The sequence below is a fragment of the Pleurodeles waltl genome, chromosome 5, assembly GCF_031143425.1.
Source record: "Pleurodeles waltl isolate 20211129_DDA chromosome 5, aPleWal1.hap1.20221129, whole genome shotgun sequence".
Lineage (NCBI taxonomy): Eukaryota > Metazoa > Chordata > Amphibia > Caudata > Salamandridae > Pleurodeles > Pleurodeles waltl.
Genome location: NC_090444.1, coordinates 882,043,012 through 882,062,356, shown reverse-complemented (window position 1 = coordinate 882,062,356; position 19,345 = coordinate 882,043,012). Strand labels below are relative to the sequence as shown.

Genomic DNA, 19,345 nt, shown 5'->3' with positions numbered 1-19,345 from the left:
ATTTGCCCCTCAAGTACCCCGATATCACACTCTTCTGGTCAGGGTACTTCCACCCAAACCCCTTATTCTACTTTACATTTTGTTTTTCAGCCCCGGGATCTATGTCCCAGAACCTTAAAATGGCAGCCTCAACTTTCTGTTCAGGTTGTGGCCAGCCAATCACTGTGCTTCTGTTCGCACACACATTCGTGAATATTCGCAACCTCAGATATATAAATTTGGATTTTCGTGAATTTCTCGTAAACTAATGAACAGATTTACACGAAATAACCATAAGCACAATCTGCGGACCAAAATCTAGCTTTTTTCCAAATTTGGTGCAACTCCATCCAGTCGTCCGGGCTGTAGTCTTGTTCAAAACACCTATGGGAATTAACATGGGAATCCCATGCTTTTTGACTCCCTCCCCCTTTTTCTCGGCCTCCACTTGACGGATGACCCCGAAACGTCCCATGTAAAACGAGAATTGCTGTCACAAATTTTGAGAATATCCGTCAAACAACGTCAAAAATGTAGGCAAGTCAAAAAGCTTTTTCTTTGGGAATGTGGTCCTAACTAACTACCTACTGGCGACCTAGTTAGGACCCCTAGTTTCTATAGAAAAAGCTTTTTTTTTTTTTTTTTTTTTTTTTTTTTGTTGCTTGTCTATATCTTTGGCACCCTTGACGATTCTTCTTGAACATTTCCCCAAACATTTGACAGTCATGTGAGCTACTGTCTGAAAAGTTTTGGGGCGATCCCTGATGCGGGGGCTAAGAGAATAGGGGGGTGAAATTTAGAGCATTTCAAATGTTAATTCCCATAGGAAAAAATGAACCAAGATAGTGCTAAAACCTCTGGACGGAATTGCACCAAATTTGGCAGAAAGGTAGCTCTTGGTCCAGGAAGAGCCCTTTTTGTAATTTGGTGTAAATCCATTCAGTAGTTTTTGAGAAATAGAAGAAAATCCAAATTTGTATACATAGGGATGTGAAGGATTTGCGACCCTTTCTGATCTCGTGCTGAGATCTGATTGGCTGCCAACAGTTCAAACCAGGAAGTGCTGGCAGCCACCTTGGGCCTTGGCTTGAGCAAAAAAAAAAAAAAAGGGGCCAGGGTACAGACTGGGTACGATCCCTTAGCTCTGGTGCTTGGGTCCCCCCAGAGCAAAAAACCATTTTGTATTTTGAATTTTTCTCACAATTTGCCACGGATCGGGGCGAAAATAAAAAAAAAATGAACCTGGGGCTTCCACTCTTAATCTTTTTCAAGCCCCTTTGTGGGTCAAGTCTTAGGTCAAATGCTTATTGAAGTGTGTGTTGGGGGGGGGCGCCCCACCCCACCCCACCCCACATCTAGGCCCTAGGGACCCCTCCTCCCCGGTGCATAATTCAAAAAAGAGATTGGGGTCTGTTTTGGACCCCGCAGCCCTAGGGGCCACTACCTCCCCAGGGTATTTATTAGATTGTGAGCATGAGGGGACTGCGTGGCCCCCCCAGCAGCGCTGGAGACTACAGCCTCCCTGGGGAAAACAGAAAAAAATAGAATGGGGGGTCTGTTTCGGACCCCCCTGCAGCCCTGGGAACCACCACCTCCCTGGGGCTCTTTTTTTCCCCTCACCATGCTCTGCTAATTACCACAAATATTACAGCACTCATGACAACTTCTATAACCTCATTACAAAATTGAAGGAAACATTAGAACTCAAATTATTGAAGAAAGAACCTGCAGGGTTGGGTTCACAAGCTATAGTTACCTTAGGGCCCGAGTTATAGTTACTTAAAAGCACTCTAACTTTAACTGCAGAATTTCTATGGTTTTGTACTAGTAAATTCAGAAACTAACTATAACACCCCTGTAACATTTTTTTTTTTTTAAGTGATTATTTATATACATTCACACTTGCGTGTGCACACACACACACCACACACCCTACGCACATTGTTTTTTATATAGATATGCGTGGTTTCATGGGGGGTGGGGGGAAGTGATCGCAGACCCCAGGGAAACGATACATTTATTAAAAATAAAAATAAAATGGCTCAATATCAAAAAGGAGACCTCCTGACGATTTCCTCATTCAGTTTAAAAAAAAGAAAAAGAAAATTCTTGACTTATAATCTCCTGTAGGGTTGATTGCGCCCCCTCACTCGAGGAGAAACGCCACCTCATTTTCCAAAATGCACGTTCCCCCGGGGTGAAGGCGGCCCACTAGCACGAGGGCCAACCCTGTCCTGCCTCATTACTTTCATGGTGTCTAGTGGGATCTCCAGGCTGTAGATCTCTGCGCGTTCGCGATCCACAGGTAGGAAACTATTTTGGAGAGGCATTGTTTGAAAGGGGAGACTCACCCTTTTCAATGAGGCCTCCCTGAAAGCTGGGGATGGTGGTTTGGTCTTTTTTTCCCCCACTGGAGTGGGGGACAAAGATTACCTGCTTCTCTCTTCCGCTTCAATGGGGGAACACGTGACGTCCGTGCACCTTGCGGCACACTAATGTCACAGGTGGTCGGGAGAGGGGACGGAGGAAACACAGAAGAGATACCGTGCCTTCCCCCCTGCCCCCCTTTTACTTTTTGAAGGATCCTCCAGTGCTAGCACTGGAGGATTCTTTTAAGGGCTCCCTGATGTCAGTGACAGACGCACCAGGAAGGGTGTTCCTGTGTCAGCCATTGGCTGACACACGCACTTAAGGGGTTAAAGGCAGTCAGAGACCCTGTTATTTAGCAACCAAGGTTAACTGTATGAAAATATTATTGGTCAGTGCGTCAGGTTAATTGTCTTAGTCTTCATGCATTCTTCCCTTCCATGGAACATGGACCAAGTACTTGTTAATTGTTTTATTAGTGTCCTTTCGCTGCCTATACTGAGACAGTGAAAATATTCCGAAAAACGTATTCTCATCTTTGCTTGATTAAAATATAAAAGTGACAATTTTATATTATCCTTTATATGTCTCTGCATATATCCACTGCCTCTAACCTGCAAGCGTACAGCAATTCAAAACTAAGAGGAGTCCTATGTGAGAAAGAGGGAGCCATCTAATAAAAGACAATTAGTAAGCTAATGCTTCTGATATGATTGATGTGATTTATCTAATAACACTCTTTTTAGGAGGAGAATTCCAATGATGGGAGAGAAATAGAAGACCATTCCAATGATGGAAGTCAGCCATCAAAAAGAAGACGCATGGGATCAGGTGATAGCACTCGAAGCACACGAAGTTGTGAAACAAGTCAGGATTTTGGGTATTATCTATTTTGCTTTCTTATTTTTTTTCAAGCATTAATCAGTGATGTAAGAACTGCTCCTTTACTAAAGAAATGAATGTTGTTTATTTAGTGTTTGTATCAGGAATGCTGAAAAGTACATGGTTAAAAATGCTATGTGAACAAACATAGCATGCAGTTACATTGGAGCACGTAGAAACAGTTATCACATTGATGATTATAGTGAATACATGACAAACTGACAAGGGGTATGTGGGACAGTGTAGGGTGAATACATTAGTGCAGTAATACTTCTTGACCCAAGTAGCCCGTATTGGAGCCCAAGTGCTGGCTTGCCTCACCTTCTGAAGCAATGATGGTGATGAACAGCATTTCCTTGTAGAGAAGGTAAAGTTCTAGGGATGTTTAGATAGCAGTAAGGCTTCCGTTTAGGGAAATAATGTTTCAGTGATAAGTGTCATTGACTGGAAAATGAGCGGAAGAAAGAGTTGAAATATGTTTTTTTTGGTTGTCGTGAGCGGGTTAAATGCTAAACAATGAGTGGTGCATACATGAGAATGCCAGTGGCACCAGTCTTGGTTAGGAGTGCAGAAAGATTCTTGGAGATAGAAGACTTTTTCTTAAAGTGACAAGGAGAGTGGAACTTTAACAAGTAACAAGACGCTGAAGGCACCTTGTAAAATCAGTAGGATTTAATTGTCCATTCTGGCTCTAAGACACTCTAAATAGACTTGCAGAGGACAACGTTTTTACCCTTCTACCTATGGCAAGTATATACATCTTTTCCTCCTATTGCAAAATTATACCTTGGGCTCACCAGATTGAGGGAGGCGTGCCTGAAAGTTAAGCAAAATGGGTAGAATTAAAGGGAGACTGCTGAAGCTGCCCTGAAGGCTTGGCCAAATATGAAGAGAGATCTGACATTGCAGCTACAGACTCTGAAGTGTTCAGGGGAGAGATTAAGAGAGAAAAGTACCTGTTATCTGCTTTGATAGAGCAAAAATGGCCTTTTGAAAGTAAATGAATGAGTCTGGAAATTCATGAGTACAGTGAGATATAGAGTGAGGGCTATGGTATAAATGTTTCTGGCTGAGAGGCAGAATTGATAAATTAAAAGATAAAGAGGGGGTCTTATATCCTTGAGAATTCTGAAGTAAAGGAGATAGTTGTCTCATTTGCCAGGGCCATGACCCCCCCCCCCCCCCCCCCACCCCGCCCCCCCAACACCTGCTGTCATGTATTGACAACACTTCTGGAGTGTGTTGTTCCAAATGTCAGCCAGCAAACAGAGCAAAGGTGCAAAGATGAAGTCAGTTAGATGTGTATTTAACTACAAAAGAGTGACCACGGTCATGATGATTACTGCAAGCCAAATGCCTTCAAGATAGAGAGCAGTGTTACATCCTTTGGAATCTTGACAGTGCCACACATCCACTCAAGTCTTGAGATAAAGTAGAATGGAGGATCCTTTGAGCGGAAAACTATGAAGAAGGGGATATTGATCCATAGAGCGGTCAGTAGTTGAGTTTACAGCTGTGTTTCTAATGTGCTGTGTGCACAATGGCTTTAATAAATCATGTGCAGATGGCTCAAATTGTGATACTGCCTCAAGTGTGTTCTTGTCTCAAGGGTTCATCTCTCATATATACACTACTTTCAAAGAGATATTTGAAGGGGTAGTTTAGGAGGCGGTAATGAAAAAAGCTGAAGTCCATACAAATATTATTATTATTTTAATTTTTTTATTTGCTTTTAAACCCGGACATAACGAGTCCGGAGAAATAATGTAACTCAGGCAAAATGTTTTTTTATTTGTTAAGGGATTTGTACATTTCGAAAAATGTCTGGGGGTTACAATGGGATGTTAACGCAACTTGCTTTTATTTATGTCAGTAGTAGACCTCTATGCAGTGTTGAATATGTGTTTGCCACATCCTGTGTTCAATTACAAACTGCCACAAATTAAAGAAAGGAGCATTATTTTTAATGCAGTTGATTGAGGAGGGCAGTAATGGATTTCTCTATTATGTGATCTGCTTAAATAAATATTTTCTAAAACAAATTAATTGGAGATCAATGAAAGGTCTGTTGCAATAGTCTAGATGATGGAGGCCTATTGAGTTGTTGAGAGTAAACAGTTTGTGGTGGGGGCATTCCTTGTGGATGCTAAAATGATTACGCCTACCATGAGTGCCGCTGGAGATAATGAAGGTTGCAGAACGTATCCATTTCTGAAATAGTGGATGGCTAGTTTGTTCCCTTTGGGGATACAGGTGAAGAGTGACAGGGATGCATATGTATATTCTGTTGAACTTGGGTGACCGTCAGGCATTGGGCATAAGCATCACATTTCTAGAGGCTCTCGCTCCTACTGCTGAAAAAAGGCAAAGGTCACTCGCCACTCGTTTTAGCACAAAATAATTCACACTTCGTCGATTTTCTGGCAATGGCTGAGAGTATGGAGTGCTATGAGAAAAATTGATTATCAGTTGGGGTGGTTGTGAGACCTAACCAAGTAATAATGTCACTAATTGCTGTCCGGTCCAGCTGTGTTTCTTTAAATCAAACCTTAGCTCAGTCCTGGCTAGCTGTGGCATAGTGCAGCCAAGCTTAATTCCAAGGAACACGTGTGCAGCATTTATCAGTACCCAAATGGTCAATAAGTAGGAAGCATGAAACAATAAAAATCCCACTCCAATTTTAATTTATTAAAATTGCATATATTTGTCTCTTTAAATAGACACAAAAATGTGTTGACGGTAATGAAAGTTATGATCTTTTTGAAAGATTTCATAAATCCACGCAAATGTTTAAAACGTTTGGTAAATCACTGCTTTTCACTTGCAGGGGTAAATCAGTTTCAGAGTTCTGATGGCTTTGATCAGCCTATGGAACTGGACCTTATCCTATGATGTAAAGATTGGCTCTCCCCTCTAGAATTAAAAAAAAAAAAAAAAAAAGGTAGTAGGCATCTTGCAGTCATGAGATGGGACATGACCAAACTAGTACACTAACTCGTCCCTTCTTTTTGCATTGGCCGTATGATACACTCTGGTCTTTCGGACATGCAAACATACACCTTTACAAACACAACTGTACCAGATGCAGATGGAGACCATACAAGGAATGCTTAATCCCAAGGTTCAAAACAGATTCCACTTCCATCAGCTTTTATTACCCAAGTTTAATGAGGCTGCATATTATGCAAGAATGCACCACTGTCACACTACAGCTCCTCATCCCCACATATTCAGGAGAAACTCATTATTGATCTAAATTACCGGAACAAACTGCAATAAATCTGGGAACAATACTTTATGAGTTCCAATAAAACTCAAATCATATATAACAGCCCAAAGCCACAAGATGACACTAGATATGTATCATCTTCATCCTAGTTGGAGGTTCAGATTGCATGCAGACCAAGCTGGTTGTATCGCTTCACTATAATCCTCTGATTACCAATGCTAAACGAAGCCTGGAAAGATGGAATAGACTACTTCTTGGTCTAGCCTGCATGTGTAGTCCTAATAAAATTATAATATTACCCCATTTCTTTGGTACCTGTTCAGAGCAATGCTTTTATATTTGCCAATGATATTTGTTTAGTAAACTAGATATAATTTGGAGCAAATGTATATAGGGGTGCAAATATCCACATTAACCTATTTGATTTATAAAACAGCCACTCAATAGAGGTAAGATGTGATGCTGCAGCAAGGAGGAGCAGCATCACTGCCCCACTATACCAGCTGATAAACTCATTTGTGGGTGGACCTGCTGGAGTGCCATTCCAGGGGTTGACAATGGGAGCAGTGAATGCCGACACTGTAAGGCACCACAGGAGGCAGCTCAGCTGGGGGCAAGTCTGTGAGGTGGCCTGCTGTGCAGTAGGCACGGCAGCTGCAACCGTAGGGTGCAGAGACAGCCAGCAAAGTGGTTTGTATGGCTTGCACCTATGTCCGCCTGTTGGCAGGCTTCCACTGTCTGCTTGCTCTCCCTCTCGGCCTCCGTTACTTGTCCTCCCTCTTCATGAGTTCTATCTGGCCTGACACGGCAGTAACCTGCAGCTGCAGCTCCTGCAGGACCGCTGGTCTGCTCTAACATCGGCCTTGTTCCTCTCCACTCCCCCAGCTAAGCTAAAGCATCAATTAGCTGGAACGGCGTTTGCTGGTCACTCCAACAAGACTCAATTCAACAAACCGCCAGTGGACCCTGTGAAGAATTCCAAAAAGGTTTACCTGCTAATTCAAGCACAACATCAGAGTCCTTTCCAGCCAGCACCTGACCTGTTTTGGTCTTCATTTTTTCTCTTGTAGCTGCAACTGATGTGCTCGGGTACTCCCCCAAAAGATATGCATAGAGTCCCCAGAAGAGCCATCGGATGGTGCAACCAGAGGACTAAGGGAAAGGCGGCAGCAAAATCTATGACTGTGGCAGGGTATCAATCAATCAATCGATAAAAAAATTTGTAGAGCGCGCTACTCACCCGTGAGGGTCTCAAGGCGCTGCGGGAGGGGATACGGGTGGGGGCAGGGAGGTATTATCCATTTCCTACATTCTACAGTGCACAAAAGCCTCACTGCCACACCACTATTTGCCAAAAGCAACCAGGCTACTAAACTAAAAAGGCATTTCAGGATTCAGCTGCTGCAGCTGTACTATATGTTCTTTTACACGTGTCTACAAATGTGGAAATTCTAACACAAAATTCCCTATATGAGGCGTAAGCGTGCATTACTCAAAAAAGGTACACAGACAAGCACAAACCATAGACAGACAGAGAATGCCTCAATTAAGGGCCCCATGTATGCACAACAGACTGCGTTATCACTTGGAGGACAACAGATGGCCAAAGAGAACCTAATCACAATGAAGCACAGTGAAGCACTGTTTTCCTCATATCTATAAGCTACCATCAGCTGTCTCTATCCATGCAGCAGAATGCACCACTAGACAAAAGGTGCGCACTCTTCTTACTTCCACTTTGAGCCAGGCAAATTGCTCACATCCCAGGAAGGAAACGTGCAACACTCCCTTTTTTGAATTCTTGTCAACATCAGAGCTATCTAACACTATACTCAAGGGTGTCAACCTGGAAATGACAATAACTAACAACTCCACACTGTCACTATTAGGTCACCCCATAGTACAAGACCATCAAGCCCCTGGGATGACCATGGATGAACCGAGGTTGGCCTACGCCCTGGTCTCACCAACATGCAGCCAAACACAAATTAAGGATGCAGAGACGTATCTAAGGAACTCGACAAGCTTCGTACTGGACTCCACGCGGTCACAAAAACTTACACCTGAAAGCCAAGCTCACTGCATTCCTTTAGGCTGGAGGGATCAAGACTTGCACTAGTATTCCCAACGGTGGATAAGCTTTGCACACTCCTGGAATTACACTCCATCCTTGTAGATAACCTTAAAATGAATAATTTCGCAAATGGATAGGTCACACAGTTGAGGATTAACTGCTTCAGAGGAGGGCAAAATTACTGAGGGTGCCACACCTTACACGCCCTGTGGTGGCCCCGAGAATGCTGGGACTCTGTGTGAAGCAGTAATTCACTTTTATAGAATATCAGTTCGCCCATAAACACCAGTACAAACCGATTGGGAAGGGGTCCTTCGACAGGTCCTCTCCTCCCCGTAGGTAACCCAACAGACCCTAAAACACCTAATCATAAGGCAGAAGAAAAGTCTCTGTTAAAACCTGAGAAGATCAGCAAGATGGGTGTGCATTCTAAACTCTGCCCCTAGGATGCACAATAATGACCTTCCCCCAACCAATACAGGTAGCAGAGAACATGGGCATGCCCATGGTGTTACCACTCCAAAGGCCTTCTCGCTAGTACTCGGGTACCCCAACACTGCTGAGCACATCAGGCATGCTTATCAATGGCTGAGGGACCCCCAAAAAGTCCACAGGGACCACCAGGTAGGGCCAAAAGTGGACCAAGCACTCTGTGCTTTAGCCACTATTGATTGTGTTTCAATTCATTGAACAACTACTCACCATCGCTGGGGAACCAAAGGTCATACACAGTTCAAGTGTCTGCAACTCAGAAAATAGAACCATTCCAAACAGTGGCTCTCAACCTGAATCAAGACGATTTATGCATTCCATGAAACTTGTTTACTCCATCATACATGTCTTGAAGTCAGAATAACTTTATTCAGTCAAATTACACCATAAATGTCAGCATGAAGAAGCGCAATACACACAGCAGTTGATCAGTAAACCATAAGAGTGATAAAATGCATAGTCATTAAGTCGATAACAACTTACAGAATAAATGTCACAGGCCGAAAGGATTAAAAGAAAAAAGGCATTTACAAAACTACAGTGACCCTCCGCTTAATATCGCATGGAATAAAAGCAGCAATAAGGAAGCAGATCTTCACAGTAGGCAATGTTTGCAAATAAGCCAAAGCAAGTCTACAGTACAGTATATTAGCCTGCTTTAAGAAGGGTAAAAGGTAATGTTTCCTTAGGACAGATTAAAACCTGCAATAAAAATTAAAGTGCTTTGTGCAGAGCCGTCATCACGGGCAGACAGGTAAAGTTGGAAAGCAAGAACCCTGTAAGGGGAAAGGAGCCAAAAAGTGCATCGTACTTAATCTAAATCTGGATAACAAAAAACTAATATGCTGGATGCTCACTCAAATTAAATAAGGTGCAATGCTGTATGGAAATACCGACGTAACCCTGGCCTGTTGGCTTGTCTGTCCAGACAACTAGCCAAGAACTCCTTTTTTCAGAGAATTTAAAGAGCTTGGATTTAGGCTACTGGGTGAGTAGACAAGGTCTTCACAACCCAAGCTAAGGCAAGTGTTTTGGGTGTACTTAATCCAAGGTATATCGAATGATCAATGGAGTTTTAAACAATCATTGAGCACAGCCCGGTTGAATAAAGTTTGGCTCCTAGTCCAGATCCTTAGCCACCAGAGGAGGGGTTGCATTTTGATGAATTCATTGATATACCTAGCCCCACTTCAGAATGGCGGATAAAGGAGCTAGTATTTTTAGGCAAATGGAGTAACCATTTAAAAAAGCCATTCTCGAGTCTTTCCAATTCAGCTTGATCACTGATGCCTCACACCCCAGCCCTGTAAGAGAAGCATTGGCAAAGCCAAGAGGTTTCCGCTATGCAAATTCTACTGACTTTGTATGTTTTTTTTTTTTTACATGATGCAGAGTAGTTGAGCTGCTGTGCAATATAGCTTAAAGTGAAAAAAAGCGCTATTACACGGACCATGCTGGCCGTGTCATATCGCTTTTTTTTCTCTTTTTACCACATGTTGCACAGCAGCTCAACTGCTGTGCGACATGTAAAAAAAAAAACATAGAGAAAGCCAACAGATTTTTGCATAGGTGAAACTTTGACTTTGCCAATGCATGTTGATTTTAGGCACAGGGATATTAGTGTTTTGCTTAGAATAACCGAACAATGAATGGATGTCGAGACTCACACCTGATTTTGAACATCTAGTCGGCTGCTCGGGCTGTTATGCCACATCTTCTCTAGAAGCAATTTGCCCTTTGAAATATAGGAGATCTGTGGTACTCAGAATGCATGTGCAACAGTGTGCATGACTAGGCGAGGGCAATTGTGTCTATATGCACAGGCATTCCAGCTGTGGATTCTGAAAACCAAATGTGTGAAACAGCGAGAACTTTAGCACCAGTGGACTAGGTGTGTGAGACTTAACAATACGATCATCCTTGGCCAAAACGACCCCCAAAATCACAAAAAACCGCAGAGTTCTGCATCAAAAGGTACTAGATGGGAGCAGTGCTTTCTGGTAAAGGGGGTGAAGTTTGGACAACTCCATTTATTGTAGCAATTATGTGGGCCACCCATGTTGTTACTCATATAAACCTATCCATACAGCTCTATATGCAAAGCCACATTCAAAATTCAGTGCTTAATTTAAGCCGGTGGGGATCACCGGCAATTGTTTTTGGGTGCTGTCACTTATTTTTTTGCATCAGGCATTTGCTTTGAGCAAAAGACACTAACGGGGAATACGAAATAGAAATACGGCAAAGTGTCACAAAGGGAGAAAATGGAAAGCTGCATGTGAGTTGAAGGGGCAGGGAGTGGCTGTAAATGGATTAAAGAGTCTCCAGGTGGTTTTAGGATTACGCTTCCTCAAGATTCTGTGGTGTCACATTTAATTGCAGCAGTGGCAAGTTTCAGAGGAAAACTCTAAGCACTTGTATGTTTTCATTAACAGATTAACTACTGGTTCAAATAATTGCTCCATATATGTGATATCTACAGTGCCGCATGACGTGCTGCCTTTCAAATGATTTGCATTAAATATTGATTTTTCACAAGAAAATAAATATCCACACCTGAAATCCCTCAAACACGTTTTGAGTTTCCCCTTTAAAATGGCCGCTCTAGTCATATGACGGCAACACAGATATCCAAAACGTATACAAATGGAGGGGTTGTAAAAGAGAAGTGTTGAATTTCAGCCTAACACATTTTTTTCCAGCTGGGAAATTGCATGTGGTGAGATGTTCCAGGTTCATATTGCAGCTCTCCTAGGCACAGATGATAAACACCTTTCGTCTTTCACAATACCTTTCACAGGAAAAAGACCCCCACAAATTCCAAAAGAGAGGCGTCAAAGCAGGATAGGCCAGCGCAAGCCACTAGTACTGAGGGGAAAAAAAAGTATTTATTAAAGAAGTAGGGCACATGCAAGGAACAATATGGGGACCGTGAACAAGTGCGAGGGGGAAAGCAACAAGGTGTCAGCCAAGAAGAGGCTGCAGGACCACTTGGGAGAGAGAGAAATTATGTCCCGATAAGGCAACTTAAGATACCTGAAAATTGAGAGGACGTAAAGAAACCGCCAAATGTTGGCAAGAAAAAAAGCTATCTAAGTAACTCCACAGTCAAAGCTCTTCGACCATACTTTGCATCCTGCGCATAGATTGTGTTGCACCTTTTCCACATCTCAAGTGTTAATGCATCAATTCTCTGAACTCACCTACTCTGCTTTAAAAACTTTGCAATTAAATGTAAAGTAGCTGAATATGTGATGCGATTTAAAGGGAGCAGAGACACTTGTTCATAGACCCAGAGTGGAGTCCGGCTGCATGCACCATTTAATAAAGCACAGCCTCCCAGTCGATTAGTGCAGGTTCTGGCAAGTACAGCTGAAAGCACCGGCAACTGGGAAGGGATGTATGCCCCACCCTGCCAATTCAGGGTACCTCTTTATGTATAGAGAGCAGGTTTGTGTGCAGCGTTCGTCGCATTAAACTATCAGAGTGCGGGAACAACTTTGACTCTGAGTTTTATAAGTAGGTTCCAAATGAGGGGTGTGTCTGATGAAGCAGTGCTGGGGTCTGCACATGAGAGCGGCCCGGCAACATGAAAGAACCGAGAGGGTTCAGGTTGAGCCCATTGCTGCCAGATAGCTGAATGAAGCTCAGGGTTCTGTTTTAGCCCCAAGTGCCTTGAAGCCTTTCATTTTATGAGCCTAGCAACCCAATACCCACATTCGCTTTTAATGCTGGTTATACTTGTGTTAAACTCTGTGCACTGTTGGCTCGCCGCCGCCTCTTCGGGTGCTAGTGAGTGCACCCAGCACATAGGTCAGGGAGCGGAAGCACTTGCGACTGTCTGCCTAGTTGCCATTGGTGCTGCATACTAATCTCAAAAGTGAACTACATATTCGAGAGGCACTATGGTCTCTCTATGAGCAATGTCTCAAATTGGGACTGTGGCGAATGTTTAGTGCCGATTTCTGAATTATTGTCCGCTATACAGGTTACATATTTCTCTGTGTGCCAAGTTTATTTAACCCTTTCGGGCTATATGAAACTGCAAAAAAAACACAAGTTTGGCAGACGGAAGAGCCAGTGGGGGTGTGGGTACAGGAGGAGGAGAGAGTAGGGCCAGCAAGGAAAATAATACAAGACCAGCAGGACTGCGGACAGGTGCATTCTTAGAGAGTGCCACAACAATAGTTAAAAAAAAAAAAAAAAAAAGTACCTTGCTTTGCTAAGGATGTAGTCACTGGGAGGACACTCAGCAAAAGCCAGTAAGCAATGACCGGAAGGAGTACCTGGTCTGATGGCATGCATGGCAAAGGTAGAGAGAAGGAAGTTAAAGTAGATGAAGTAGAGGAAGTGTCGTCCAATCAGAAGTACATAAATAAGAGTGACGTGGTAAGTTCAGGTAAGCTAGGGGCTGATTTTAAGCCCCTTTTAAGATTTTTTTTTTTTTTTTTATCCACAAATTTCGCAAGCACACACGTGTAGGTGAAACCTAAAAAACTGCCTCAACAGCCTTAGACAATGCAGCAGCTCTGCATATTGTTGATAGACCCCACATAAGACGTTTATCAAAAAGAGTGCCTAAATAGGTAAATGTGAGGACGGAGCTAACTTTATTGCCATTGACTGTGAAGGCAACAATACTACTTTTCCTGGCACCAAAGACGTGGCTTCTGGGATGCCTCCTGTCATGATTGTCTGACCTCCCTGTTCTATGAGATGGGACTCCTACGATGCTTCATATCCGGTTGGTCCCGAGGGCATGGGCCACATCCCTCTCTCCGGTGCTTTGTCGGTCTTCCTCGGCATCCCTGTTTGCTGACCTTTTGCCATCCTTCCAGACAGTCCCAGACGTCCTCTGGGGAGGAGAAGTAGTTAGTTTTTCCTTGAGCAATCTCCCAGAGCTGTGCGGGATAGAGCATTGAGTATTCAAGCTCCCGTTCCCTTAAGGCTTATATGACCTCCAGAAAGCTGCGGCGTAGTTACTGCACTCGTAGCGTAAAGTCAGGAAAGAGTGCAATGTGCGCGTTGCCTATGCTGAGGGGGAGGGGGGCACATCTTTCTGTCTCGAATTACATCATGGTCTCTTTATTTGAAAATCTCCACAGTGATGGTGCTTGGGGGGAGGGTACCAAGTTAAGGCGAGCGCCCGGGGTTCGGTGTGCTCTCTACCGATTAAATATTCGGGAAGGCCTTGTGGCAGCAAATCTTTAAGGATGAGATCCTCCACAAAAGAGTCTACTTCTTGCCCTTAACTTTTCTCGGGTACCCCAATTCTGATATTATTGTGATGGGTGCATTCCTTGATGTCCTCAGCCTTAGCCTCCAGTGACACCATGGTGGCCTTGAGTTCACATACTTGTTTCTTGAGTGTTGCCGAGTCGTCTTTGACCTCCTTCAGGCAGCCCTCTGTTTCCTTCACCCTGGCCCCTAAGTTTTAGAAATCCACCCTTATTAGCGCTACCTCTGTTACCAGTGAGTCGATCTTGGATTTGAGGGCTCCACGCACTCCCTGTTTGGCCGCCTTCATGTCTTTCAGCGATATGGTGTCTTCCTCCGAGGTCGGTGTTGCAATTTCCACTCTCAGCTCTTCTCTTCGTAGGGCCCATACGGCCACGCTGTGTTGGGTAAACGTGGCTAGCATAAGCTGGTGTTCTGTTTTGGCTCCTTTACCACCCGTCATTCCGCCAGAGGTTCGGGAGATGGTGACTGTACCTGGACGCTGCTTGAAGCCAATGAAGCCTGGGGCAGTTTGATCCACTTGGCGTCTCAGTGCTCTCCAGCGTGGGGGACCACTTCCCCGGATTCATGGTGCTATCTCTATGCCACACTGGGACGCCTGTCCACCAGCACGGAGGCTCTCCGCATTGTAAGCATTGCTTGGCTCCCCTTATCTTATCTGTAACCATTTCGGCGTCTTCAGACCTGTCGTCGTAGCTCTTCTGGCATCCAACCACCATTTATTGGCTCTTCCCCTGGCAGCCCAGGCAGCCCCACTCACTCATCTGGCTGGCTTCGGAACCGGGTTAACTCACTCTGAAGGGGGGGGGGGGGGGCTCAGTGTTATCTCTGCTTCCGGGATGAGCCTGTGTTTTCCCTCCCCTTCACTGACAATCTTGGGGCGCATGAACTCTCGCCTTCAGGGGGTGGCCACCTCTCGCCCCATCGTGTCTCACCAGCCACGTCTCCAATGGGCATGGCGGGCCAGAACACACTCTTGTCCTCTCCTCGCTGTAGCCCAGGTTCTGCCATTTTCGTGCTGCTCCTGCAGCCGGGACTGCTGTTCTTGCCCTGCCAGGACTGATGTCACAGTCCTGAGGGGTGGGCCTTGGCAGCCTCCTTGTTGAGGGAGCAGGCCAGGATTTGGAGCCCACCCCTTACTTTCTTGCTTTCATGCTCCTGGCATGGGGCCACGACCTCAGATTTTGTCGCAGCTCTCTGCCTGTCTGCTTGCTGTCTCCGACAGATTGGGTTGGGGGGGGGGGGGGTGGTCATGCTCACTGTCCCCCGGGTGCCTCCAACTGCTGCTGGTCCAGTGGGCAGGCCGGATTCCGTCACCCCCTCCCGGCGTCCTCTCATTCACGGCCTCACTCTCCATGTGAGGTTGTGGTTTAAGCACCACCCTTAGACCTCTCCTCGCTTCTCTGTCCTCCCGGGGCCAGGGGTCGTCAGCACAGCGCCTTGGGTGCCTCAGAGCTGCCTCTTCTAGAGCGGTATGTCGTGGGCTCCGAGGCCGGATAATTGAGCGTATTTATTGGGGGTTACAGCCTGGGGTCTTGAGAGCTCCGTTACAAAGCGGACATTTCAATTGGTGGTTAGCTCCGCCCCCGCCTGTTACACTTTTGAACATCCCTGCCCTTTATGTTGCACAACATAGTTTACTGGTTGACCTGACCACCATCTTAGCACAATTACTATTGGGTTACTGAATAACAAAGGGTGACTTTGACTTTATGTGGAAACCTACTTTAGATCTTTCCTCGATTCAAAGCACATTCTGGGAATCAAAGCAACAAGCAAAAACCTCATATCCACCTCCTGCAGCCCGGCCCTCGTATACACTTGAAGGTGCTGACGTCAAGTGGTCTATGATTACACATTCTTTTCACATCATCAGTAAATATACACTTGAATAGACTGCTTGTTGAGGAGCCGGCACTTGTTAGAGTGTATGTAGTGGACCTACAAAGTTACTAAATGGCAGGGTGACAGGAAGGTATATGTTCCTTACAGCTACTGAGGATTATAGACACACCTATAGCAATAAACTGGTTAGACCATTAAGCGACTATTAGGGCCAGCTCATGGCCCTGAATACCAAAGTGTGGTGGGAGAGGTGCTTGGTGGCAAACTCTCTTTCGAGATACTTTCTAGAATGTGAAACCACATCGAACAAGGACTGAAGGACATCATGCCTAGCAGGGTACAGCTAATGCTAATGCGCACAACTGTATTGTAGCTCTCGCTTCTGGCTCAAGGACAAATGTTGTACGAAAGGGGGTAGATGATTTAGGTATTAGATCCTCTTGGGTACTGGCTAGGCAGGCCGAAGCAATTACCTTGTGTGTGCTCGCTCGGAGAAAGATCAAATTGTGCAAACATTGCCAGTCCCGAGCGTTCGATCAAGAACTTTGCGCCAAGGATTGGAGTCTGAAACCGTGAGCTTGCAGTATCTCTTGGTGGCAAACCTGTCTCAGCTGCTGCTTTACTGGCGGGAGAGTAAGATGGGCCAATAGAGGCTGATGAGGTGGGGGTTGCATTAAAATGCTGAAAGTTAATAAGGTACTGGGCCCTGACTGCTAATCTTCCATCTTTAAGCTCTGTTTTACTGAGAACCAATTACCCCATTGTAACACTTGACTCTGAGCCCCCACCCCCACCTCTACCAGACAGCATGTACTCAATAGAAGTTAGAGGGCGTGTGACATGTGTAAAGAAATGGCTCCCTGTTGCAGTTACCCCCCACTTTTTGCCTGATACTGATGCTGACTTGACTGAGAAGTGTGCTGGGACCCTGCTAACCAGGCCCCAGCACCAGTGTTCTTTAACCCAAAATGTACCATTGTCTCCACAATTGGCACAACCCTGGCACCCAGGTAAGTCCCTTGTAAATGGTACCCCTGGTACCAAGGGCCCTGATGCCAGGGAAGGTCTCTAAGGGCTGCAGCATGTCTTATGCCACCCTAGGGACCCCTCACTAGCACAGACACACTGCTTGCCAGCTTGTGTGTGCTGGTGGGAAGAAATTGACTAAGTCGACATGGCACTCCCCTCAGGGTGCCATGCCAACCTCACACTGCCTGTGGCATAGGTAAGTCACCCCTCTAGCAGGCCTTACAGCCCTAAGGCAAGGTGCACTATACCACAGGTGAAGGCATAGGTGCATGAGCACTATGCCCCTACAGTGTCTAAGCAAAACCTTAAGACATTGTAAGTGCAGGGTAGCCATAAGAGTATATGGTCTGGGAGTCTGTCAAAAACGAACTCCACAGCTCCATAATGGCTACACTGAATACTGGTAAGTTTGGTATCAAACTTCTCAGAATAATAAACCCACACTGATGCCAGTGTTGGATTTATTACAAAATGCACACATAGGGCATCTTAGAGATGCCCCCTATATTTTACCCAATTGTTCAGTGCAGGACTGACTGGTCTGTGCCAGCCTGCTGCTGAGAGACGAGTTGTGGTGAGGGCCTACTTACCTGCTGGCAGACTGGAACCAGTGCACCCCCTTCTCCATTGAAGCCTATGCGTTTTGGGCACCACTTTGACCTCTTCACCTGACCGGCCCTGAGCTGCTGGTGTGGTAACTTTGGGGTTGTTCTGAACCCCCAACGGTGGGCTACCTTGGACCCAAACTTGAACCCCGTAGGTGGTTTACTTACCTGCAAAAACTAACAAACTCTTACTCCCCTAGGAACTGTTGAAAATTGCACTGTCTAGTTTAAAAAAAGTTATATGTATGCACTATTCCCAAGTAAGGAATAGTATGCACAGAGTCCAAGGGTTCCCCTTAGAGGTAAGATAGTGGCAAAAAGAGATAATACTAATGCTCTATTTTGTGGTAGTGTGGTCGAGCAGTAGGCTTATCAAAGGAGTAGTGTTAAGCATTTGTTGTACATACACAGGCAATAAATGAGGAACACACACTCAAAGACAATTCCAGGCCAATAGGTTTTGGTATAGAAAAATATATTTTCTTAGTTTATTTTAAGAACCACAGGTTCAAATTTTACATGTAATACTTCAAATGAAAGGTATTGCAGATAAGTACTTTAGGGACTTTGAATAATCACAATAGCATATATACTTTTCAAATAAATCACATATAGCTATTTTAAAACTAGACACAGTGCAATTTTCACAGTTCCTAGGGGAGGTAAGTATTTGTTAGTTCTTGTAGGTAAGTAAACCACCTACGGGGTTCAAGTTTGGGTCCAAAGTTACCACACCAGCAGCTCAGGGCTAGTCAGGTGCAGAGTTCAAAGTGGTGCCCAAAACACATGCGCTTCAATGGAGAACGGGGTGCCCCGGTTCCAGTCTGCCAGCAGGTAAGTACCCGCGTCTTCGGAGGGCAGACCAGGGGGGTTTTGTAGGGCACCGGGGGGGACACAAGTTAGCACAGAAAGTACACCCTCCGCAGCACGGGGGCGGCCGGGTGCAGTGTGCAAACACACGTCTGGTTTTCAATTGGAATCAATGGGAGACCAAGGGGTCTCTTCAGCGATGCAGGCAAGGGGGGGGGCTCCTCTGGGTAGCCACCACCTGGGCAAGGGAGAGGGCCTCCTGGGGGTCACTCCTGCACTGGAGTTCCGATCTTTCAGGTCCTGGGGGCTGCGGGTGCAGAGTCTTTTCCAGGCGTCGGGATCTGGGAGTCAGCCAGTCGCGGTCAGGGGGAGCCTCGGGATTCCCTCTGCAGGCGTCGCTGTGGGGGCTCAGGGGGGCAACTCTGGCTACTCACGGTCTCGTAGTCGCCGGGGAGTCCTCCCTGAAGCGTTGTTTCTCCACAAGTCGAGCCGGGGGCGTCGGGTGCAGAGTTGCAAGTCTCACGCTTCTGGCGGGAAACGCAGTTGTCTTTAAGTTGCTCCTTTAGAAACAAAGTTGCAGTCTTGGATGAACAGAGCCGCTGTCCTCGGGAGTTTCTTGGTCCTTCTAGAGCAGGGCAGTCCTCTGAGGATTCAGAGGTCGCTGGTCCTGGGGAAAGCGTCGCTGGAGCAGTGTCTTTTAGAAGTGGGGAGACAGGCCGGTAGAGCTGGGGCCAAAGCAGTTGGTGTCTCCGTCTTCTCTGCATGGTTTTTCAGCTCAGCAGTCCTCTTCTTAGG

At 45.5% G+C, this 19,345-nt stretch overlaps 1 protein-coding gene across 2 annotated transcripts in view; it reads left to right on the top strand.

The window, feature by feature from the left end:
- PHF10 (PHD finger protein 10) overlaps positions 1-19,345 on the top strand; it is a 550,201-nt gene that overhangs the window by 24,636 nt on the left and 506,220 nt on the right. For both annotated transcript variants that reach the window (XM_069234982.1, XM_069234981.1), the window contains exon 2: positions 3,093-3,226. In XM_069234982.1, coding sequence (XP_069091083.1) covers positions 3,093-3,226 — 134 coding nt within the window. The remainder of the gene's footprint in view (positions 1-3,092; positions 3,227-19,345) is intronic.